At 33.8% G+C, this 24,987-nt stretch overlaps 1 protein-coding gene across 3 annotated transcripts; it reads left to right on the forward strand.

Annotated features, from left to right (window-relative positions):
• The first annotated feature begins 12,186 nt into the window (after positions 1-12,186).
• On the forward strand, positions 12,187-22,810 carry LOC149834159 (protein MEI2-like 2). Of its 3 annotated transcripts, none has more exons than XM_090011259.1 (13): positions 12,187-12,488; positions 14,581-14,622; positions 14,783-14,926; positions 15,019-15,488; positions 16,321-16,479; positions 16,559-16,675; positions 16,765-16,916; positions 19,910-20,001; positions 20,117-21,089; positions 21,175-21,259; positions 21,341-21,409; positions 21,952-22,131; positions 22,225-22,810. In XM_090011259.1, the coding sequence occupies exons 2-13, from the start codon at positions 14,592-14,594 to the stop codon at positions 22,348-22,350; spliced, it is 2,598 nt and encodes an 865-aa protein (XP_089867385.1). In that variant the 5' UTR covers positions 12,187-12,488; positions 14,581-14,591; the 3' UTR covers positions 22,351-22,810. The 3 variants fall into 3 exon arrangements, with proteins under 3 accessions (XP_089867385.1, XP_089867384.1, XP_089867383.1); XM_090011258.1 differs by having other exon boundaries at positions 12,251-12,799; XM_090011257.1 differs by lacking the exon at positions 12,187-12,488 and adding an exon at positions 13,844-14,030.
• Positions 22,811-24,987: the final 2,177 nt, after the last annotated feature.

Genomic DNA, 24,987 nt, shown 5'->3' on the forward strand with positions numbered 1-24,987 from the left:
TGGGTTTTATTGGTTCCAAGCATATTTCTGGTTCTTATCACTATCAAAGGAAGAAAATGACTGGCTGGATCAAATGCATTTTTGAAAATTCTTAGAGGTTACACCTTGACAAATTCGTCATAATCTCATAGATTTCTTGGTGTAGTTATGAAACCTGACAACCAACACGTTTAAGATCTTCAATTCGGTAGACTTTTGTGAACCTTTCTCGATGAGCATTTACTTATAAAGGTTGTACTCACTTGTGAATGATCTAAGGTTCTCACAATATGATGTGTGAATGTCGTCCAATTGAACCTTGTTATATATATATATATATATATATATATATATATATATATATATATATATATATATATTATTCATTTTCATTAAAAAATGAACCTCTTCACGCAATCATTCATAAAAAAATGAACCTGCTCATATATTATACTCATTAAAAAATGAACTTGATCATCAAATCATTCATAAATAAATATGCTCATACAATCATTCATCCATTCATTGACATATTCCTTCATAAATGAACCAGCTCATATAATCATTTCATTGTGATGTGCAAATTTTGTTAACAATGACTCAAAAAATCTCACATTTGCTTCATATCAACTTTCTCATCAAGGTCCTCTGAAGCTTCTTCTTCTTGATCCTTTTGTTTGGCCTCTAGACCTTTTAAGGTTATAGCTTTTGCTTTTCTTAAGGGAGATTTTTTTGTGGTTGTTCATTTTGCTTTGTTATCTCCTTAACTGCCTTCTTTTGGTTTGCTTTTTTTTTTATTCTTCTTTCTCAATTTTTTTGTAGTAATGGACCATATGCTTCTTGTAGCTTGTTGCATCGGCGTGAAAAAGGCTATTAGCAAATAACTTATTAGCTCACATCTCAATAACATAATAAAATAAGAAATATAAACACATGCTTATGTGAAATTGAGGCTCATGTTTTTACCCAAGTATAACATGTACATCAGAAAAAATATACCACAATAATATAAAAAGTCAACAATATGTACAAGTATGTATTAAGTTTAGCCACATGTAATTACTCGTTCTCTTGTTACATAATATCATCCATGAGACATGTCATTCAATCTGAGTAAGTGTCGTAGTCAAAACACTGCAAAAAAATTGACCTGCAACCCAATATTAATTGTACCTAATATGAGAGAAAAATAAAGATATTATTGAATAAGTAATCATTTCATACTAAATTTTTTATGTCTGCATCTACATTATATATGAACCCCATGAAATTATAAAGCCTAAAGTCCTTTTCTTTCATAATCATTTCCCACAAAACTCAATGTTCACTACCCCAGTTGAGAGGAATTAAGATCTACAATATATATATATTGAGTTTAAGACAGAAGTAATTTATCTATATGTAAACATAAACGTAAGTATGCAATGTTGTTAAACAGATACCTTGTCACATTCTTGAAAAGGATACAATACATCTTGATTCTCCAAAAAAGTACAAACCTTTTCTTTTGTATTGGGACATTTGTCCATTTGTTGTTAACAAAAATTTTACGTAGGACTTACCTTGATTGTAAAACCTTTTTCAAAATCTTTTAGAAGATGTGGGATGCATGTTTCAAGCTCTAATCGTCCTTCTACACGAGAAGGTAAAGCATAAGCAGGTTTTTGATCACCATAGTTTGAAGTTCACTATCGAGGAAATTCAAATTTAGGATTTTGACTCCCTGCGAACAATATATGCAATTGAAATCAAATGTGTATAAGCACTTATGAGGGAATAAAGAAAAAACATAAAAAAAACATAAGAACAAACTATCAAAATGATCTAGAAAAATCATCATTTTCAGACTTTAAAGCATGTTTATCTTTTAGGCTCCTCTTCGGTCTAGCACCGCCTTCACATAGACATGATGGTTGTTGCATTGGCTTCAACAACACCTCCACATAAGTATGGTTGTTTAGGGGTATCCTTCGCATCGACTTCTCAGGTTAGGTCGAAGGGTGAGTTTCAAACAAACTATACATATGCATGTTATATTATTTTATTTTGATTTATTTTCTTTGTTTATAGATATGAGCATTTATCATGGCCCATGCATATTTGTGTTTGGTTGTTGCAGTTGATAGTTTATATATATTTTTTGTGTTTTATTTAAAATTTGTCATTGAATTTATCATCTAAGTTTACTATATTTAGGTATTTTTTTATAGATATATATTTGTTTGTATTGTAACAAATTTATCTTTGTTTACTTGTCCAATATCTTATGTCTTCTATACGTATCTTAGGTCTTTCGCCATATGACACCTAAAGAGAAATATGGCAACAGGAAGAGAAAAAAGATCGATGACAACTAGCCACGTGGAAAGAGTCTGGTTGTAGAGTTGTTCGAGCATGATTTTTACATGGATACTTTATTAACTAGTGATGTAAGTGTTTGGTTTATATGTTTGTTTGTTTGTTTGTTTGTTTGTTTATTATATTTATATGTAGACTCATTTGAATCTAACATAAATGTATCATATATAACAATTGTGTAATATCTATATAAATTGATAAAAAGACATTCAGAATCACAATCAAGATATGGCAGTAGGAAAGCAACAACCAAAGACCATTTACCTTACCTCTTATTTTTCGGTGAGTCTCAAAAGCAATAGTCATCCTATTTTTCTATCAACTCAGAGAAACTAACTACTTAACATTGTTCACAATTGTGGACACCTTAGTTTTGACTGAGTCATTTTAAAGTTATGCTAAATTAAACTTCATTATTGGCCTCCAAAAAGGCATCCTTTAGACTTTTGCTGAAAAAACCAATTAAACTAGAGGATCTTAACTTTCTAAAAAGCTAAAAATTAGGTCAATACGATATTAGAGTAGAAAGATATAACCACAACAAGGCAACTTATTTAATAAAAATCTTATTTTTAGGTAGAGCCTATTTTGAGTGAATTTTTATCACCAAAATGATCAAATTTAGTTTTGTACTTAAAAGAGAATTAAATTGAGAATGCTAGCTTTCTAACTCACCAAACGGTGCCTCAATCTGACACCTAAATAAAAAAAATGGCTAAAACAAGTAATTATGTCATAATAGATCTGAAGTACGACTAAATTTTAGTGCGAAGATTCAAAATTTCCTTATTCAATCCATAGAAAACAAACCTCTAGAAGCCATATCTACATGCGTCATTTTGAAAAAAAATCATCCAAAAGCCTATCTTTGTTTTTGTAGAACCCAAAATTAGAATATCTTAAGTCTTAATATCTCATTATCTTATGATATCCAACCCAAACTCTTATCCCAAGCAAAATTCTTATTGGATGAACCTTATCCCTCAATGGGGATAAGCATGGATCCATTTGGGTTAGATTCAAACCTGGAAAACCATTTATCTATATCTCATCTGAGACTCCTATAAATATGAGTTGACACCTAGAGTCAGGGGGTCTAGAAATCCTTTGCATGAGTTATGGCCCCAGAGAGAATACCTATCTTAGCTTTACCTTCACTCTGAGCCTCTCTTGGTTCCTCATTGAAATGCAACAAAAAAAATTTATCTCAATGTGAGAGAAAAAATGTTGAGGATTCTAAAGGAAAAAGGGTTTGAGCTCTTTCCAGAAACAAATGCAAAAAAAAACAAAAAATAAAATGAACAAAATTGACTATATATGATTCAACAACAAGTACACAAATATAAAAAATTCACACACCAAAATTTTGTGTAGTTTGCTCCATATTTATGGATCTACTTAAAGATCAACTATTTAAAAGAGATTTGCATGGTTGTATGCAAACTTTGAACTATATATGTGAATTTAGTATAATATCTATGAAGTTTGGATATGTTTCAGTTACATGAAGTGCGCTAATTTTGCTATCCGAATTTTGTACTATATATGCAAAGTTAGTTTGTGAATGTTTTTACTATCATTAAATGTGATGCTTCGATATTTAAAAAGCGATAAATCACATTTTAAGGTTTTTTTTTCACATTTTACGGCCTTTATTTATGATCTTCAACCCCTTTTGCCCCACCATGTTTCTTCTAGCAATTTTTTTGATCATTTTCTTATGACTATTTTTTAGTAAACATATTGTCAAAACAAGAGGAGGATTTCATAACTTTGGTGGAGGAGATAAGAGGTGGAGATGATGAACTGGTAAATGATGTTGATGGTCCTCAACTGAAAGAAAAGGCCTTGGTTATGAAGAGTGCATAGGAGGAGGATGAAGAGTCTAAGAAGGTGAAATTTAAGTCGCCTTTGGAGAAGCAAGTGAATGCTCTAAGTCAGATTGCAGACTTCACAAGCTCAAGAGTCGGATTGTAAAGAAGACAATTTTGCCTCAATTATTAACTCGACAAAAGAGAGGGTATGCAAAAAAAATCAATAATCTGACTGACATTAAGAAGTCAAAGATCGAACCCCTTGATGTTGAACATTTCTTTATTTCATCAATTAATGACCTTGTGTGACAGTTTGTTAAATTTAAGTAGAGCGCTTCAAAATTTAGGATGCACATTTTTAATTACGCGAAGAGTTCAGACAAATATATGCTTCTCAGTGGCCATGATAGTGGACTTGTGCAATATTCCAACACTTTGCCTCTATGAATGCCAAAACTTGAGCCAGTTGATGATGATTTTTATAAAGTTTGTACTGAAATTCTTATTGCTACGATGCAACTTTCAAGTCTATTGCTATGGATTGTGAATGATTGTAACAAGTTCATTTTTTAATTAATATATATATATATATATATATATATGAGCATGTTTATTTTCAAATGAGATTGAAATGAATATATGTATAAGTAGGTGATCCAATTTTTTGAATGGATAAATAAAATAAATGATTATATAAACAAGTTCATTTTTAAATAAATGAAATAAATATATGTATGCACAATTTCATTTTTAAATGAATGAAATGAATATATGTATGCACAATTTTATTTTAAATGAATGAAATGAATTATTGTATGTATATGTTATTTTCATGAGAATCTCACAAGTCTCAAAGATAGACATTCAAAAATATTTGACCAGGTTCACACATTCTGATGTGCAAATATGGTTCAATTGATAAGGTTAACTCCTCATATGTGAATGTACCGATATAGCTTATGTGAAATTCAGTTTTTTTGTAGAAATATCATGCAAATACAATTTTTAGTGAGAGGTTACGAGATTCATAAAGCATATCAACGTATCGCGCAAAACTCAAGAAAAAAATCACATATTTATGAGAAAATTTTTATATTTGAGAGAAAAAACAAATATTTAGGAAGAAAATCACATATTTTGGAGGAAATTCACATATATGCATATTTGAAAAAAAAATCATATATTTGGAAGAAATTTGCTTGTACAAAACGTAAAAAGGTCTTTTTAAAGCTAAAAAATTATGATGTTTCCAGGTTTTAGTTATAGAAAGTTTGCAGATTTTGTAATGTGAACTTTGTACTATGTATGCAAAGTTTTGAGAGGTTTCAGTTACCAAGAGTTCAGATATTTGGCCAAGCAAACTTTGTACAATATATGCAAATTTAGTAGAATATTTGCAAAGTTATGAAATGTTTCAATTACAAAAAGTTTGCAAGTTTGGTCATGCAAACATCATGAGGTCTCCAAAAAAATGTGAAAATCTACCTTTTAGTAAGAGTTTGCGATAGGTGAAGAGCATACCAATATATCGTGTGAACTCGAGAAAATTCACTATGAAGGATAAAAACATCATTTTAAAACAAAATATAATACCTATGAGTTTTTTATAAATATTCTCATAAATAATAAATGGATGGTGATAATAAGATGCATAAAATAAATAGAGTAGATTTTTTTTTAAAAAATAAAATGACTAAGTGTCCTGCCAACTCTAGTGAAAATTGTACTCAAAATTGATTTTTAGTAAAAATAGCATTTTCGAGACGAGAATTTAGATAATTGTGATAAATTAGTATTTGAAAGAATTTAATATGAATTTGATATAATTTGGATTACATATAGAGTTATTTCATTTAAAATTTAAATGAGGTTTTGAAAATTTTAAAATCTAAAATATTAAATAAAGTCAATTAATAAAATAAAAAATTATGGAATGAGAATTTTGATTTAACTGAAACCAATAAAAAAGTAGAGGTCCATAGGTTGTTCATCCCCTATGAGGCCCATCCTATGTGGCACCTCAAAGTTAAATTAAGAAAAATTAATTTAAAACTTTAAATTACATGTTTCTTAAAAGTTTCTAAAAATCAATTTTTAAAAGACTAAGTCAAAAGTTACCAAAACACATGGAAGACCCTTTCAAGAGGGAGCCATCCCATCCTAGAAGGTTCTAGGATGGGTTGAATAGCAAAGAAGAAAAAAAATAAAATATAAAAAGAATGAAAGAAGGAAAAAAAAGACTAAGTCAACTTGTTTGCCAACCAAACAAGTTTGACTAGTTTTGCAAATTGAAAAAAAAACACACAAAGAAGAGACGCCCAGCCTTGTGGACCCTCTTGTATGACCTAAAACCATATGATGTACATAATAGTACATCATATGGGTACATAACCTAGGTTAGTTAATTAAGTAGAAAAAAATATGTAATGTAAAGTATAATATATATATATATATATATATATATATATATATATATATATATATATATATAAACAATGGGTACATAACCTAGGTTAGTTAATTAAGTAAAAAAAACATGTAATGTAAAGTATATATAATATATATATATATATATATGCTTAAAAAAATTTAGAAAAAAGGAAAAGAAAGGAGGTAGGAGATCTAGATCAAGGGCTGAGATTAATTCCAACACCTTGAACTAGGGGTTAGAGCCTATAAAAGAAGAGAGGCTCAAGTGCCTCCCTATTTGGCCCTTTTAGATATTTCTCTCTTTTTTCGCTATCTTCCTCTACTTATTTTTTCTTCTTTCTTCTTTCTCTTCTTCTTTCTTAGTTTTTCTCTTGCATACGACAAAGAGGATTGTACCACATATTGAAGCGGGGTTGAGCATCAGGCTGCAACCACCACATGAAGAGGAGAAGGCAATTAGAGTGGATAAACCAAATTTCGATAAAGTAGAGTTATTTTTCTAAAAAAAGTAAGGAGATTATTCTCTACACGTAGATCAAAACTCATATGCATGTGTTTATTCTGATTCTAAATAAATATATATCATGCACTGAACCTTCCATGTGAGGATTTAATGTCAGATTTATCATATTTAGAGTAGAGACAATTTTTGGATTGAAAAACCTCTAAAAATCGATTTCTACTAAATCAATTTTTAGGAAGTTAAATTATATTTGAGTTTTTCACACATATGTTTGTATACATTTTTAATCAGATGTGTACACACGCATAAACGTGTGATAAAAGACTTTAGTCTCGAGTCTTAACAAAAAAAATATGTGTCGTTATATTGTATCCGAATATGGGTAAATCAAGCATAACTGATTAGCCCGCATTCGAGGCATGAAGGGTTTTTTAATGAAAACCCTTTGTAAGCCCAAAAATATGTTAATCAAGAAGAGACTCATCAGATTACCTAGTGGGGTCGGTTCAATCCCTTGAAAAAACATTTTGATTTAAGAACCTAAGATTTTATGTCAATTATGTATAATGGGTTTTCTTAGAAACAAAATTGATTCTCGAATGCAATAGAGAAATATGTAATCAATTTTTTTATGAAAAAATCAGTTAGTGTGTTTGATTTAATTCTCTCATCCATGTTATAATGTTTTTATGTAGAATAATTAAAAATATATCATGTTATTGTGAAAAAATGATAGATCTATGCATGAAAGTATGAAAAATACCGAAAACTTTTCTGAGGAAAATAGTTTTCAGGAAGACAAATTGATTTTCCAGTGTAATAGTTGTGGAAATGAGATTTGTCTGTGGAAAATTAATTATTATTATGATTAGAGAATTTTAAAGTGGTGTATGAAGTATTGTTATTGAAAAATTATAAAAATTTTAATTTGGGAGGCCTATTTCTGCTCACTCGAATGCTTGTTCCTCATTATTTCGTGATTTCAGCCTAACATTCATTTGGTAAATTGTTTATATCTCTCTCATCTAGAGGAGTTTTTATGAATGACTTACTGCATTGAAAATCTAACAAAATTTCACACAATCTATGAAATTTTGGGCTTTGTTTTTAGAATATGCATAGGCCAATGATAATTAAAATAAAAAAGTATAGGCAACAACTAAACTAATCGTATCTCTCTCATAAAGAGAAATTTTTATGGACGGTTTGTGACATCGAAAATATGACAAAAAATTCTATAATATTTTAGAAATTCAGCTCTGTTCGCAAAATATACATGACTCTGTGATAGTTGTTATTAGGGGTCTGACAGATCTCAAACCGGTTAAGGACTGAGTTCGCAATTCATGCGATATTTTGCTAGCCATTTGAACATGTTTTTATGTGAAATGAATGGTACTACATATGTAATCCAATATTGACTGTATGCAGGTATTAGGTGTTCAATTAGAGACACTATATGATTATGGTGCTTGTAGCATAAATGATTTGCAATACAAATTAATATTAAAGTGAATGAAGTATGCATGTAATGTGAATGTTTGGATGCATCTAATTGTTTATGATCAATGCTCATTGATGAATGAGTGATTAAGCTAAAATTAAAAAAAATGTGCAATGAATCATGATTAATTAAGTTGCATTTTTAAGAATGTGCATCCATGGGCCCTGAGGATATCAAATCTTTAAGTTTGATTCATAATGTGTGTTGCATGGAACTAATGAATTAACAAGGTTAACTATGTGACATTAAAGTATGATGCTTACAAGGAGAGAGTAAGTTATGCATATGGTTTCGTAGATAAAGTTTTTGAGGATGAAAGGTTGTTCCTCCCCAACCATGAAGATAGAGGAACCTTCCACATTAGATTACAACATGAAGGCTAAGAAACTTATGAGTAGAAGTCTTATGCATCGAGTTGGTGATGTTGGGAGCCTTTTTGCTTTGGTCGTCCATTACCCAAGACTGATGAAAAGTATTCGGCCATAACAAAGCCACAATTGAATGAATACATTGTCTGCGCCATTGCCTTGATCAACGTTTAAGCATGTGATCGTACCCACAGGACTAAAAAGTAAAACCTAAATTGATTATGCATCTAGTTAAATCATGATATGCATCATTTAAAAAAAAATCTAATTTAAAATAATAAGGTTACTCATGCATAAATGATTTATCATTCTGCAATGGTAAGTGCATGCATTATTAACTGCACATGCATGTTTACTTCTTCATGAATATGTATCTGCTTCGAATTAAAAGAAATATGCAAGTGTGAATGATTAAAAATTGTGAAAAGCATTGCATTGTAGGTATCTTTAAAGTGTTGATTGATATTTTCATGTGTGAGTATTGAAATATGCTTTTATATGTTTGTTTTAATTTATGTGTATAGAATAATGCTTTCTTACTGAGGACTTGTTAAGTATGACCTTATTATGAAAACTTTTTTTTAGGTAGTGAATAGATGATAAATATGATGGCGGGAGGTTACGGTGGGACCTGAGCTAAATCTTTTTCAATTATACTAATGTTTTAAATTACGAACATTCACATTTATTTTATGGAATTTGAATAAAACTTTGATATTACAACAACAACAACAACTACGCCTTCATCCCAAAACAATTGGGGTCAGCGATATGAACCAAAAAAGAAATTCATTTTGGGTCTTCCACATGAATCCTTCTCCTCCAATCATTTCTATCCAACGCCATGTCCTCGGTGAGGTTCAAAGCATTCATATCCTTTCCTATCATCTCCATCCAAGTCTTCCTAGGCCTACCCCGACCTCTTTTAACTAATATATTTTCCCATTTCTCCAACCTTCTAACTGGAGCATCATTAGGCCTTCGCCGAATATGTCCAAACCACCGTAAACGATTCTCTCGCATCTTATTTTCAATGGGTGCTGAATAAAACTTTGATATTAATTATTAAAATTTTGTAATGAACTTTTATTAAATATGGATGTTGACTTTTAAATTTATATGTAGATGATATGATGGATCTGTAATTCGTCAAAGCTTTTACCCAATTTCAAATTTTTACTGTGATTTCTAAAACCATAAAAAAAATCTGCTCTTTTTGAAATAAAAATTTCGGGCGTTACACAAAAAGTTTGAGAATTTTGACATAGATTTCGATAATTATAGGGCATTTCGAGAAATGCATTATTTTTGTGGTGCAATACAATCATTTTCCACATAAAATTCCTCTTGTGACCAATATGAATATATTTTCACATGTTTGAAAAATACAAAATTCTTATTATTTTGTCCCAAAAAAGTTTACAAAAGCAAAAAAGAGTTACTATTTTGTCAACCGACATTATTGCTTGAGATGACTAGGACAAAAATAAGTTAAAATGGTTGAAATCAAACATAGAGTTTGATTTTTTTTTTTTTGATTTAGTTACACAGAGAAACCCATAGCCTGAGAATGGGTAGATCATAGATTGATCGTGGGAGGAAACTCCATGGCTAGCACCCTCGCCCCCAAGGCCTATGTTGGACATATGTTTGTGTAGGGAGATGATGCCCACATGGATTAAACCTTAACTACCCATATGATAACTGAGGCTCATCCCTACTACACCACCCCCCTTGGGGCTAGGGTGTTAAAATTGGACTGCATTTTTACACCATTGAGCTCACGTGAATGACTAAAATGATTTCCTTAATAATAAAAAAAGTTATATTGGATATTTCAACATATAAGCATAGTGACAAACATTAAAAATGGTAAACTCTTGTTTTTTAAAAACTCATGAGAATTTGAAAAAAATCACAAATCTCTTATTTTTTTGGCAAAATCTCAAGAATAAAAAAATAATAAAAAATAAATTTTATAAGAAAATATTAATACAAATTATTTAAAAAATACATGGTTTTTTCACGATAAATAGTCGTTTAAAACATAAATATCACATTTAAATCAAGGTATTTATGTTTTTTCATAAATCTCACAAGAAATTGCTATTTTAAACTTTCAAGCAATTTCTCACGATATTATCACAAGATTTTTCATAAATCTCGCAATATTTGTCACTATGCCTATACGTCCAATAGAGGGAGTTCACGAGACTAGTTGCTTAACCTCACTGCATAGCCATAAAGATTTCATTTTTTTCAAATATGCCCAATGACAAATACAATGGACACAATATTTTCAAAATATCCCCTATTTTAAAAGCACCATACCTTTTTTTTTATGATAAAATGGGCAAAAAGCAGTTTTGGTATTTTTCTTTGTTCTATAACTATATTCATTTCTTTAGTAGAGGGTAGCTGCCTACTTCAATTTGTGCTTATCAAGCTTTTGAAGGATTTTTTATTTTTATTTTTATTTTTTTCAAAACTGATCATACAGATGTGTTCTAAGTGCTTGATTTTATATGAATAAACTTGTATTGCCTGATTTGGACTTGCGGGCAGGTTTATATAAGGTTTGAAAATTAACAGTTTAAAATTATTATAAATATCAAAGGCTTAATTTTTTTTAATTGAAAAAACTATCCAAGTATCATTTCCTAGCAAATCAACGATGAGCATGATCAGATTTGCAAAACAACCCTGAAAACTCCTTGTTAGCTTGTAGTAGGCTGCTATAAACACACAACTTAGTAGGCAGCTACCTCTACTCTTCATATATTTTTGTATTTTTATATATTTCATATTTTCTCTCTCCCTATATATACAGATATTCTTTATAAGATTGACACTTAGCAAAAATGTATTCGACAACAAGAATTATGGCTACATTATAGAGCCCACGTTAAAAGTAAGGTATTTGGGAGCAACAAAATTTTGGTGGTCATTTTTCAATTAAAACAAAAAATTTCGATGGTTGTTTGCAAAATTACACTTTTTAGTAATGGCGAAGATCCAATAATTGTTGCTGGTAAGGTATTATATATATATATATATTGTTTTTCTGCTTCTTGGGTGCTTTTTAAGCTTAGAAAATTTATAATGATTTTGGACCATTGATTTTTCGAATTTTATAAAAACTGACCCATGTGTTGGAATCAAAGGCTTCAAGAGCTGATCCCAATAAAAATCAACCACATCTGTACGGTCAAAATTTAAAAATAAAATAAAAAAACTCGAAAAACCTCTCTCTCTCTATATATATTCCTTGGCGTCGGTGTCAACGGACTCCAAACCTGGTTTTAAATCAAGCTAAATCCGGAAGCAGCCCACCATCGAAGGGAGCTCATCATCTCTCTGCCTCTCTCTAGTCTCTTGTATTTATGAATGTATAAATTTAATATCTTTTTCTGCTAATTCCTACCAGTGATTGTAAACCAAGGAAGCCGAGGAGAGAGAGAAGAATAAGAATACCATTCTTCATGATGGGTGCTTCCTTGCCGGCCGTGTGAGAGAATCGTTGGGCTTTCTCATCCCCAATTCTGCATCCTTTCTTCCCACGACGAGAATAGGTGAATTCGGCGGTTTTCTCTACTTATTTGCTTTGATTTATCGATGGGGTAAGCTTTCGATCCGATTGGGGAAAGGTTTTCCCCATCTTTTTTCTCTGGTTTTGTCGGAGACGGGATCGCGCGCTTCGCGGTTCTGATGATTTGTGTGTTTCCCCCCCTTTTCGTAAATGAACTATGGATGAAAGGAAGATGGGAAGTTCTTGCTTGTTGCAGTGGTAGATCTTTTTTGGTGCTGTATAAATCGTTTTTGCGTATAGTTTAGTTGTCTTCTCGCATGAGCTTCTGGAGCTGGGTTTTCCCGTGGTATCTGGGTGCGTTTTCTTTTTCTTTTGTTTATTTCTTGTGGTGTATTTGAGATTGATGTTTTATGGTTCTTGAGATGGTTCTTTTGCTGGCTGAGTTTTTCTTTTTTTTTTGGATTTGGGGTTTTTGTTCCGATTTCGAATTCTTGGATTTTCTCTTCCTTTTTTTTCTGAAAGTTCGTGATTGTGTGTGCATGCATGTGAGTGATGTGATCTTGTGGGCATGTTTGTGTGTTTCTTATCCCTTGCCAAGTTCATCTCTTCGAATTCGTTCTGTTGATACTTAACGCTGAATTTAGAGGGGAAATTGGTTTCTCGATGCTGGGCTCGTGGTTGAAGGTCATTTTGTTCTATTTCAATACTGTTTTTGTGGGAGATTAGTTTCTGTGAATCCTGCAAATGCAATCTTGAAGGGAGGGCGATTCTGGTGTTGAACTTTTGTTGGATGGGGGCGGCCTGGTAATGTGGTTTCTGTAGCCATGAGAGTGGTGATTGGTAGTTGACTGTGGGTTAAACATTGTTATTGTTCCTGTTCATATAGAAGAAAAATGTGTCTTCGTTGGACCTTCTGTCTGTTTTGGTCTAAATGATGTTTGCGTGGTGATTAAGGGGCGTCAGTGTGATCCCTGTTACGCCATGAAGATAGCATTTCTAGTAACACACATGCATGTATAGTTATGCAATATGTGACCGCATCAAGATTCTTCGAGATGTTTTTCATGTGGCAAGCTTTTATTGAAAATTACTGTGATATGAGGATTGGGCATGTGTGAAATCACCACAACTGACAAGGTTCGAGAATCCTTGAAAGTTCCACATCTATGGTTTTGAAACTTGATCAAGTTCCACTTTATATCTAAAATTACTGTGATATGAGGATTGGGCATGTGTGAAATCACCACAACTGACAAGGTTCGAGAATCCTTGAAAGTTACACATCTATGGTTTTGAAACTTGATCAAGTTCCACTTTATATCTGCTCTTCCCAAATACAATGATTTGGAAACCTCAACTATCTGAAATCCTGTCGGGCACATAAAGGTCTTGGGCTGGGGCAGCACGATCGTTCATGATACCAAGGGACCAGGATAATTGCAGATGTTCCTATAAGTAAAGAAGTAAGAGAAGAAAGGTGCATGCCATAGGTTAATTGGCTGCGACAGCATGATTGTCCTTGGTACCAAGGTTCCAGGGGTTATTGCAGACTTGCCTACAAATAAAACAGAAGAAGAAAGGAAAGGTGCATGTTTGTGTATTATGGCTGAATATAGAATGTGTTAGAATAATAATCACAAACTACTGCCTGTATGCCATAATCGAACACAAGTACAGGATTTCCACCTAATGAGAAATGTGTCATAGTTGAGATCAAGGATTCATTGAATTAGTTTCATACTAGCTACTGGATTCAGGAATGATAAGATAGACTGTAGAGTTTCATTTATTAACTTTTTTCAAGCTTCTTTTGTCTTCTAAATGTCCGTAATTTGCATTGTTACATGGGGAAGTGGTTATGTTTTTTTGTTTAATCCTGGCACCTTAGGCTTGTACAATAACTTCTTATCTTCAGTTAAAAAAGAGAAGTGATGTACTGATAGCTTTTCTGAGGGGTATAGCCAGCTTAATAGTTTATTATGTGCAGAAAAGTTAGCTAAATTGTTTATTGAATTACCCTTTTTGTGGTTTTTGCTGTTGTTGCTGTTGCTACCTGACATGATAGAATATTGAAAGAGTTCTGCATCGGATAACAGTGTCTCTTCATTTCTAATACATGTCCTTGTCTTTGGCAGATTTTAATGCAATGGAAGAATCTCCAGGCCTCTCATCTCAAGGTTTGCTTCTTTACTTTAGCCACTAGAGGTTGATGTTATGGAATAGCCGTTTGAAAGTACCTTCCCCTGATTTCTGTCATATGCATTTATGTGGATTAAAATATATTCTGGTTTATTCGTTTAAACATTCTCAGATGCTTATTATCATTGTTTCCAACAGGCCTGGATAAAGTAACGTCGGTGAAGATTCCTCAGAAAGCAGGGAGCAATGCATGGGGAATTCAATCCAAGTCAGAGGCTTATCATGTCTCAGATGATACCAGCCTCTTTTCAAGTTCTTTGCCTGTTTTGCCCCATGAAAAGTGTATGTTATCAAATTTTCTCTGGTTGAATGTTCCCATTATTCTATATATCTATTTGGTGAACTGTGGGTAATTAGATATGAAATTTTTTCAGTGAATTTTGAGGATTTGGGACAAGGTGTGGAAGCTGTTGGAACTGCATCGTCAAGTTCAAATCAAATTCATCCGGAGAAAGAGAACAAGGAGTCCACTGAAGATGTTGATCACCATGCAATTGGAAGCCTTCTGCCTGATGACGAGGATGAACTTTTGGCTGGCATCATGGATGATTTTGACCTAAGCGGTTTGCCCACTCACATTGACGACGTGGATGATTATGATCTTTTTGGCAGTGGAGGGGGTATGGAATTGGATTTTGAGCCACAGGAGAGCTTGAGTCTCAGTTTTGCCAAAGCTAGCATCTCAGATAGCTATGTTGGGAATGCAACTGCTCAGTATGGGCTCTCAAATGGTATGGGAGCCATTGCAGGGGAACATCCATATGGGGAGCATCCATCTAGAACATTATTTGTGCGGAATATCAACAGTAACGTTGAGGATTCAGAGTTGCAGTCTTTGTTTGAGGTAGATATTTGAACCCTAAATTCTCTAGGTTTCTCACCTTCTTTTCTTCTTTCTTCTTCCTCCACTTTCCCTTTTTCCTTATTTAGGACATGACATCCAAGGACAGATATAACAATTGTAAGCATTTTCTTAGACATAGAAACCATTACAATAACCCATAATGATCATGAAAATATCAGTCACCAATACTTAAATTCTTTATACAATTCTGTATAAGTTGCTATTCAGAGTCACTAAATACTTTAAAAGCCTTTTGGTGCCTACTTAGGCACCCAGTCATATGAGGTCCACATTGAGCCTTTCAAGACAGTTGATTTAGTCTTGTATTGTCTTATTTAATGGAAGGCCATAAGGATCTTGAGAAGCCTCTTACGATGGACATGGTAGGGCTGATACTTTGGAAATAGCCTTATTTTTATCTGAAAAGCTAAATTATTAAGTGTAAAGGTTTATACGGTGAAGAACCAAAAAGAAAATAGTGGAGGTATGTGTTCTATTTTTCTCAAATGAATTGACTATACAAGCTGTAAAATTCTTTTAAAGATATCAAGTTTTTATTTTTGAAAGTTTAACTATAAGGAGCTTTGGAAAATAATCTAGCAAATTGAATAAGATATTTTAGTATATTTCAAATATTTATTCTACCCTTCATTCTATTCATATAAAAGTATCTTTCAAATAGATAGGGCTTTCAAGGGTTACTTTTGTGTAAGAAAGTATTCAATTTTTTTTTGGGTCATTAATTGAAGGCTCTCTATGATGTCGGTTTTCCTTACTGTTCTTGTGGTTATTTATGAACCATTAAGATGACTGTTTTTTCCCCCTTTTGTAGCAATTTGGTGCCATCAGGACTCTATACACTGCATGCAAACACAGGGGATTTGTGATGATATCTTACTATGATATTCGTGATGCTCGGACTGCAATGCGTGCATTGCAGAACAAACCGTTACGTCGGAGGAAACTTGACATTCATTTTTCAATTCCAAAGGTTTGTCCTACAAAAGTTTAATCTTTACCTGAAATCTTGAAGTTGTAAACCCTTTAAATAATTTCATGTTAAATTCCAGGATAACCCTTCAGACAAGGATATAAATCAAGGAACCCTTGTGGTTTTTAATCTTGATCCCTCAGTTTCGAATGATGATCTCCGCCAGATATTTGGGGCTTATGGAGAAATCAAGGAGGTTAAGATCTTTAGTTTCTGTTTGTTTTTCTTATGGGTAAACACATCTTCTAGTGGATTTCTTATTTTTCCTGGTGCACTTGTGAACAGATTCGGGAGACTCCGCATAAGCGTCATCATAAGTTTATTGAATTTTATGATGTCAGAGCAGCAGAAGCTGCTCTTCGGTCTTTAAATAGGAGTGATATTGCTGGAAAACGGATAAAGCTTGAACCCAGCCGTCCTGGTGGAGCTCGGCGAAAGTATGTCTCTCTCTCTTTCATGAATTGTTGAACTATTGCAAAGATTTTTAAGGTGTATGTGTGGGTTTCACATCTGTAGCAATTTATCACTTGTGTGAGCAATATGTCTTTTACCATTTATATGCAAAAGTGTTATTATTAATTATGTCTTTGTCTGCCATTGCTTTGATTGTAGTCATGAATCTTATTGTTTTAATTATAATACACTTTTCTTCTCAGGGCTACAATTAAGATGCCATAAAATTTTGTTGATCAAGTCCAAAAGTTTGATACTGTTTGATTTTCTTTATATGATCACCTTGCCATCAAATATCCATACTTCTTGCATTGTCACATTTTACTTTTTGATTTCAGTTCTGATTGTGCACACTAGATGTATTCTCAATCTCAGCTAATGTATTTCTGTTTCTGTTCAAGATTAAGAATTATCACCTAATTGACAAAACAACACTGTTCATAGAAACAACGATGAACGTTGATCTCCCAATGATGATCTCTTTATATTGAACCCTCTCCATCTACTTAAAATGTTGCATTACAATCTACTGTTTATTTATGTATTCTTGAATTATCTGACTGCATCAATATGTGGTTTTAATGAAGGAAACCAAATAAATTATCCCGATAGACTGATTCATCCGCTGGCTATATACAGACTCTTTTCTGATGGTTATTCATCCATGCCCTATATGTGTCATTATTCTGCAGTAAGTTGGTGTCTGAAAAATTCACAAAATTCGGGTTTTTATTAGGTTTCCCTAATTTCTGCTGTGACTTGAGGAGATTCAAATTAATAATTGTGAGGGTCTCTTTTCTTGTACAAATTTCCATCCCCTACAAGAATTGTTTTCTGGAAGTGAGTTCAAGATCAATAGAATCTTTCATATAGTGCTGGATAGTGGATCCATGTTTGTATCCTGTTAGATGTATCGTAGTTTTCCAAAAGTTTGACTACTTAAGCTTTCTTCTTATTTTCATATCATAACACTATAAGCTGTGGCATAGAATAGTCAATCAAGGTGATTTCCATCTCTAAGGCTCTTAAACTTCCCAAACCTTGAATAAATCTTACACAAGGGTCGACGATGCAAAATAAAAATAAAAATTCTTTACAAGGAAACCTAATCCAAACTTGATTTGATCCAGTTATGCTCTGGATCCAAACTGACATACTACCTGGTTTAGGTGTTCTAAAACCGCTTGGACCCATTTGAAGATATAATAAAATTGAAGTGAAGCAAGGGATGGAAGATGTGAAGATGGATTAGGTTCGTTCTGACCTCCGATCAAAATCTAGAACCTTCTTTGATGCAAATAAAAAAAAAAGAATTTAAGATCAGATCATGTAAATGGGGTCAAATTTTGGTAAAAAGAAATCCATCAAAAACATGCTTTTATTAAGTATCAAAGAGATGCAATTTGTAAAATGATTTGGAGTTAAAATAATCATATTTTTTTTATTTTTATCTTTTTAAATGTTTCTGACCTTGACAGTGTGACGCTGTTATCTAGTATATTAAATAATAGTAACTAATAAGGATCAATTTACAAACTAACAAATATGTAACAATGAAACAACCAAATAATTCAACATGAATAAATAGCAAAGAAATAATTATAATATCTAAATGAGGATATTGCGCAAGTGTAATGTCGTGATAGTTCATAATTCCATAAAAGTTTTATAACCAAAATTATTAATGCTGGAGCTGCTAGAAATCTGAACTACTATTTCATAATTACGGGTCATTTTCATCGATTGTTTCATCTTCCGAATCAGAGATGATTTCTAACAGTGGTTCTGTGGTGGCTGTGGCCCATGCCCATGCCTTTCTTTTTATTTTTATTTTTTTCACTGGAAACAAACTCAACCTGTATCATATGTCACTGGCCAATATGGACAGATAACCTTCATTTAATGATTTTTAGCATAAATAATATTGGGTTATGGGCCAATACATCAACACTCTGTATGGTATAGCACGATAAGGTAGGGTGTTTACAATATTATCTTGCCTAAATAAGTAAATATGATGGTTTAACTTGGATTTTGTTTCAATGCTTCAGAGATTTCCAAGCCTACATAGCCTTAGATGTCTCAGTCTATGAACATTAAAAGTGCTACATGGTTTTGATCTTCCTTTTTTCTTTCACCTGAATGGCAATAGGAACTATCCCTAAAAAGGTGACAATTAGTTAAATACAACCAAGAATAAAACATAGAAGTGTCCCCTAAGTTATTGAAAAACACATTTAACTGCTTCTCTTTCTCTCTCTAGAACTGGCATTATCCACTCTTTGTCCCTGGGCTCCCTCTCTATCTTATAGGAGTCCTGGCATCAATGTAAAAATTTCCATGTTTCTCCACCCTTTTTTCTCAGTCTGTCTCATCTTCTCCTCTCCCTCTCTTTTTTCAGTATACGATTTCTGGTGTTCTCCCCCTTTTATCCATCCAATGATTTCCCTTGCCATTCTGGATTCAGGTGATATATTTTGGCTATCAGAAGCATTCATCGTGCATCTCTTCAGAAGTTCTCCACCCTCTCAATTACATGTTCCCTTCTTTTTTGAAACTCGTAAGATCTTTTGGATTTTTTATAATAGATTTTGTTGTTGTTTCAAAGAATATTCCAGAGAGTGCTTGAAGATTCTTGGATTATTGTTGGACGAGCACTCTGCATCTCATCAACCAGGGCTACAATGAAGAACAGTAGCCTCAAAGCAAAAAAAGAAACATTTAGACACAAAGAAGAAAAGAAGACCCTTAAAAAGCAAAAGTATTAGAAAAATGAAAGAGGCGTTTAGACAATCAACAATCATTACTTCCTTTTAGGTGGAAATTGCTTGAAGGTGGAATACTAGCAGAGGCTATGTGGCTTCTCTTTTAATGCATAACAGGATCGTTGTACTTTTAGCATGTTATTTAGTGCCTTGTCATGCCCTATAACATTTGGATTTTGGAATTAGCAAATGTGATGTTTTGTCTGTTTCAGCTTGATGCAGCAGTTGAGCCAGGAGCTGGACCAAGATGAAGCTAGAAGTTATCGACCTCAAGTGGGTTCTCCAATTGGGAATTCTCCTCCAGGTGTTTGCCTATTGAGTTTTGCTTGGTCTTTTCTGAGTTTTGATTGCATTTATTATTCTGCTTAATTTGAAGGTGCAAGCTAAAGCAGGCTAAACTGTTTGTGGCTTTGTGTCAGGTAATTGGGCACAATACAGCCCAAATGAAACCAGTCTGTTGCATGGTCCTAATCAGTCTCCAGGTTTGGGAACCATCAGTCCCATAGGCTGCAACCATTTACCTGGATTAGCTTCTATATTACCACCTCTTGTATCTAACTCTGTCAAGATTGCACCTATTGGTAAAGACCAAGGTAGGGGCAGCCAAGCCGAGCAAGTATTCTCAAACAACAGTTCCATTAATGGAGCTGGTATTCAGCAGTCTCATTCCTTTCCGGAGGCCGGCAGTGGAGTGATGCCAAATATGGGCCAGAGTCCAGGAAGTGTGACTTCTTTTGGTCTGACTTCTTCTAGTGCATCTGGTGTTGGTACATTGACTGGGCCTCAGTTTCTTTGGGGTAGTCCCACACCTTATTCTGCGCATGCCCATTCTTCAGCCTGGCCTGCACCATCTATCGGACGCTCATTCACCTCTACTGGACAAGGACATGGATATTCATACTCGAGTCGCCAAGCCCCCTTTATGACTTCATCGCACCATCACCACCACCATGTTGGTTCTGCTCCATCTGGTGTTCCCTTTGAGAGGCATTATGGTTTCTTCCCAGATTCCCCTGAAACAACTTATATGAAGTCTGTTGCTTTTGGGGGTATGGGTTTAAATCACAATGAAGGAGCTTACATGATGAATATTGACCGCAGATCTACTATGAATTCTGGAATCAGCCTTTCGAGTAATGTCATGACTGAAAATGGCTCATCAAGTTTCCGAGTCTTGCCATCGCAGAGGTTGGGGCATTTGATGCTTGGGAATGGTCCCTTCGCTGGGCCTTTTACGAGCTTAGATGGAATTGCTGATCGTGGAAGAAGTCGTCGGGTTGAGAATAGTGTGAACCAGTTGGACAGCAAGAAGCAGTATCAACTTGACTTGGAAAAAATTGTGAGTGGTGAAGATACGCGGACGACACTCATGATAAAAAACATTCCTAATAAGTATGATATTAGAACTTGTATTTCATAGTATGTTCTTTTCTTCGGTTTCACTTCTCTGGGAAAAGATGACTTTTTTGAATTTCAGGTACACATCTAAGATGCTGCTTGCAGCCATTGATGAGAACCATAAGGGAACCTATGATTTTTTATACTTGCCGATTGATTTTAAGGTATGGTTCTTTCATTGCATATATTGAATATCTAAATGCACAAAATGCAGTTCCCTCTGACATCCTCTTCCATGTGTACAGAACAAGTGCAATGTGGGTTATGCATTTATAAACATGGTGTCCCCATCGTACATCATTCCATTCTATGAGGTTTGTGTTTTTCTTTTACAACTGCAGTTACTAACTGTAGTTGAAAAATCAAAATCAACCCTACTTGCATCTAAGCCTGAATTACCAAGTGTAATAATGCTGACAGCTGGATTATTATAAGTTATAACCTCACATGGTCCCAGACATAATCTTCAAGGCAATAACCAACTCAATCAACTTGGAAGTGCATTTACATTCTAGTCTGCATTCTGGAATTCTCTTCCTAGTACAGCCATTGTGTAAATTGGAACTTTAATCCTTGAGAAATAAAGCGATATGATTTGGGCATTTTTCTAATTTAGCACCCGCCATAGTTTTTAAATCAAGTGGAAAGAGTAAAATGCTACCAACATTAAAAATTTAGGCTTTATAAACTGCAAGTTCCTGTGTTTGTAGTTGCAAATGCGTTTTTCAGAAATTCCCCAAATTCTGTTCTCAAAAAACATCATCTTTTCTATATCTTTAACATTCTGAAACATTAATTTCAGGAAACTGTGTTTTTTGTGTAATAGAGGCACATCTTAAATTTCTTGCTTTGGCAGGCATTCAATGGCAAGAAGTGGGAGAAATTTAACAGTGAGAAGGTAGCTTCACTGGCTTATGCCCGTATCCAAGGAAAGTCTGCTCTTGTCACCCATTTCCAGAATTCAAGTCTAATGAATGAAGATAAGCGATGCCGTCCTATCCTCTTCAACTCCGAAGGCCCAGAGGCAGGCGATCAGGTAGCATGTCATTTCATTTGATTTATTTTGTTTACTGTCAAATGTGTGCATCATCACATTAGCTGATGCTGCTGTTGCAATATATTCTTCCAGGAACCTTTTCTATCAAACAATTTGAACATACACATTCATCCATTGGATGTGTCTGCCTCCGATCACTTGGAAAGCAGCCCAACAAAAGTTTGGGGTGGTGAGAAAAATGAGAAAACTGATGGTTGATTTGGTAGTGATGGCCAGTGAATTAGCTGGAAGCAGAAACTGTTGCATAATTTTGTACATAGCGATTGGATTGTATGGTTCATGTCATTAGGTGGAGCCTGCTTTTCAAAGCGTTGGATACACCCAAAGAATTGTCTGGAGACTGAAGAAACTGCGAATGAAGAGTTAGGAAATGGTCTTTGTGTAGAGAATGGAGAGAAATAACAACCAAGTGTACAGTTGAAGATGAGGTCTGTTTGCTGGTGTGTTTTGTTTGCTCACCACGTTTGTCCTTTGTGTCTTTGGTAATTTATGCTGAACAGGTCATGTTTGTTAAGTGGTGGGCTTGGAGTAAAAAATCAGGAATATCTTATCATGTACAGGTCAATCATACTAGAGATACTGTCGTCTTTTGTGATGTCATGTGGTCATGTGAACAGAATTGTATCTACAAAGACTACAGTTTTCTTTCCAGCAATGAGCTTGCTGTTCCCACCCACTTTTTTCCTCTTTGATTGAAGTGTGATTCTGTGGTGGTAGGACCAGTGTCTTGGTTCAGCTGGGTCCGTCCAGGAATGCCAGATTGAGTCTATAGTCAACTCAGAGGAGAGACAAGTGAAGATTGCACTTGTTGATTTAGTGAATCGGTCAATCCAACATATGCTACTCAAAGCCATGTACTATACTCGCAACTTGAACATGTAGTGTTTGGACTAGGGCTGGTAAATGAGCTGAACGAGGTTATCTTGAGGTGTTCAAGCTTGGGTCGTTCCTGTGGCGAACTGAACTAAGCTCGATTTCATGACAAGCCTGAGCTAAACAAACTTCTTCAGATGTTCTGTTTGGCTAAGCAAATTACCTTTAACAATTAGAAAATGTCATTGCTTATAGATTATAAAGACAGTCAGAGAACGCTGCCTGTTTGATGATGCTCTCATCCAATGTCAAGAATGGCCTAGATGTTCTCATCTTATTTACTACTTTCTATATGAGCACCCTTTACACCCTTAGTATACCAATGTTAGCTTTTTCTACCCGTATGGCTTGTGCCTTACCCATCATTGTTTTCTTACGAGAATTATTGGTGGGGCAAACGAGAAAATTTAGAAGGGAAATTTTCCAACACACCTGAAGTTTTGGCGACGTCAAAAACACACCCAAGTCTTTGAAATTGTTAAAAGCACACACCTAAATGTATGCTTTATTATTTAAATATACAATTTTGTCAAGTTGACTTGCATTATCATTAACCTAAGTTGAGTGAATAAGATAAAGTTACTGGTTAACCACAAAACATTTTTTTTTTAATTTAAAAATACAGACTTTTGGTGATAACAAAAGACGCACCAAGATTTGTTAATTACATTTAATTGCAACTTTGACGGAAGTAAGCATCAGTCTTGTTTTTTTCTTTTTTTACTTAATCATGAAAAAAAACTAGGTGGTACTGTCGGTTTTGTTTGTATCGTTCAAGACTCCGAACAAATATCCCCTCTCATAATTCAAAGTTTCATACAAGTTGGTGGTGTTTTTTTTTTCTAGAAAATATTCATTTAGGACCAACCTTTTGCCCCTAATTCCAAATATGAGCCACACGTTTCTGAAATTCTAAATATGATCCAAACTTTTCCTGGAGACTGTCAAACAAGGACCTCATGTTAACATCCATCATATTGGACACATGAGTCCTTTTTGGTTTCTTATATTGTCCCTTGAAAATTGAAAAATACTCATTCATTCTCATAAAAATAAAGTAGACAGCTTGAACTCTTAATGACGTAGGTCACTATTGTAATTTTGACTTATGATTTAACCTGAGTTAAACGATAACAATAAATGCAGGCCTTGACGATTTTCAAAAAAAGTTTGGCCTATATTTGAAATTTCATAAACATGGGTCTGTATTTGAAATTAGGAGTACAAGGTTGGCCACTAAATAGTTTTTTTTTCTTTGTTTTTTTGTGGCACTGGCATGACCTTAGACTAGGCCAGTCATCTTTATATTAGGCTTTTTTTTTTCAATAACAAGGAGAAACCACTGTTATTGTTTGGAGTTTGGCCATCCGGTTGCAGTCCAATACGTGCCACATTGACCATGGTCCTATTTTGGTGTTTGCCTATGAGTACTCCCCATGCTCATTGGGGATAGGTGAGACACATTTATATTGGACTTTACTGCTTTGAAACATCTATTGTCACTATTGGTAGTTTTGGCACTCTATGATTGAGGTTCTTCCTGGAAACCCTTGTACTCTGCAGTCCGTTTAGTGCAAGCATGATTGTGAAATCTTAGCATTGATGTCTCCATTGCCTTGTTGGCCTACTAGTGATGGTCTGAAAATGTCATTTTTTTCAGATTCAGATCGTTAAAATAAGAGTGGAGTCTGAGCCAGCTGAGACAAGCTCCAGTTGGCTTGTTTAAATAAATAAAAAATAAGAAAAAAATTCATTTAAGGACCAACCTTTTGCTCTTAATTTTAAATATGCCACACATTTTTGAAATTCCAAATATGAGCCAAACTTTTAGTGAAAACTATCAAATAGGGACCTCAAGTCAACACCCATCATATTGAAAAAACGCTAGTCTTTTTTGGTTTCTTTTGTATTGTCCCTTGGAAACTACAAAGTACTTATAAAAAAAAGAAAAGAACAGTGAAC

This window comes from Nuphar pumila, chromosome 6 (assembly GCF_984573655.1).
Source record: "Nuphar pumila chromosome 6, dmNupPumi1.hap1.1, whole genome shotgun sequence".
Taxonomy (NCBI): domain Eukaryota; kingdom Viridiplantae; phylum Streptophyta; class Magnoliopsida; order Nymphaeales; family Nymphaeaceae; genus Nuphar; species Nuphar pumila.

What these genes read in the sequence shown, in the direction of transcription:
- LOC149834159 (XM_090011257.1), top strand. Translation starts at nt 13,955, where the DNA reads ATGATTGTCCTTGGTACCAAGGTTCCAGGGGTTATTGCAGACTTGCCT. An exon ending in TCCAGGCCTCTCATCTCAAG is followed by an intron (nt 14,623 to 14,782) that starts GTTTGCTTCTTT and finishes TGTTTCCAACAG; the next exon opens with GCCTGGATAAAGTAACGTCG. An exon ending in ATAAAAAACATTCCTAATAA is followed by an intron (nt 21,090 to 21,174) that starts GTATGATATTAG and finishes TTTGAATTTCAG; the next exon opens with GTACACATCTAAGATGCTGC.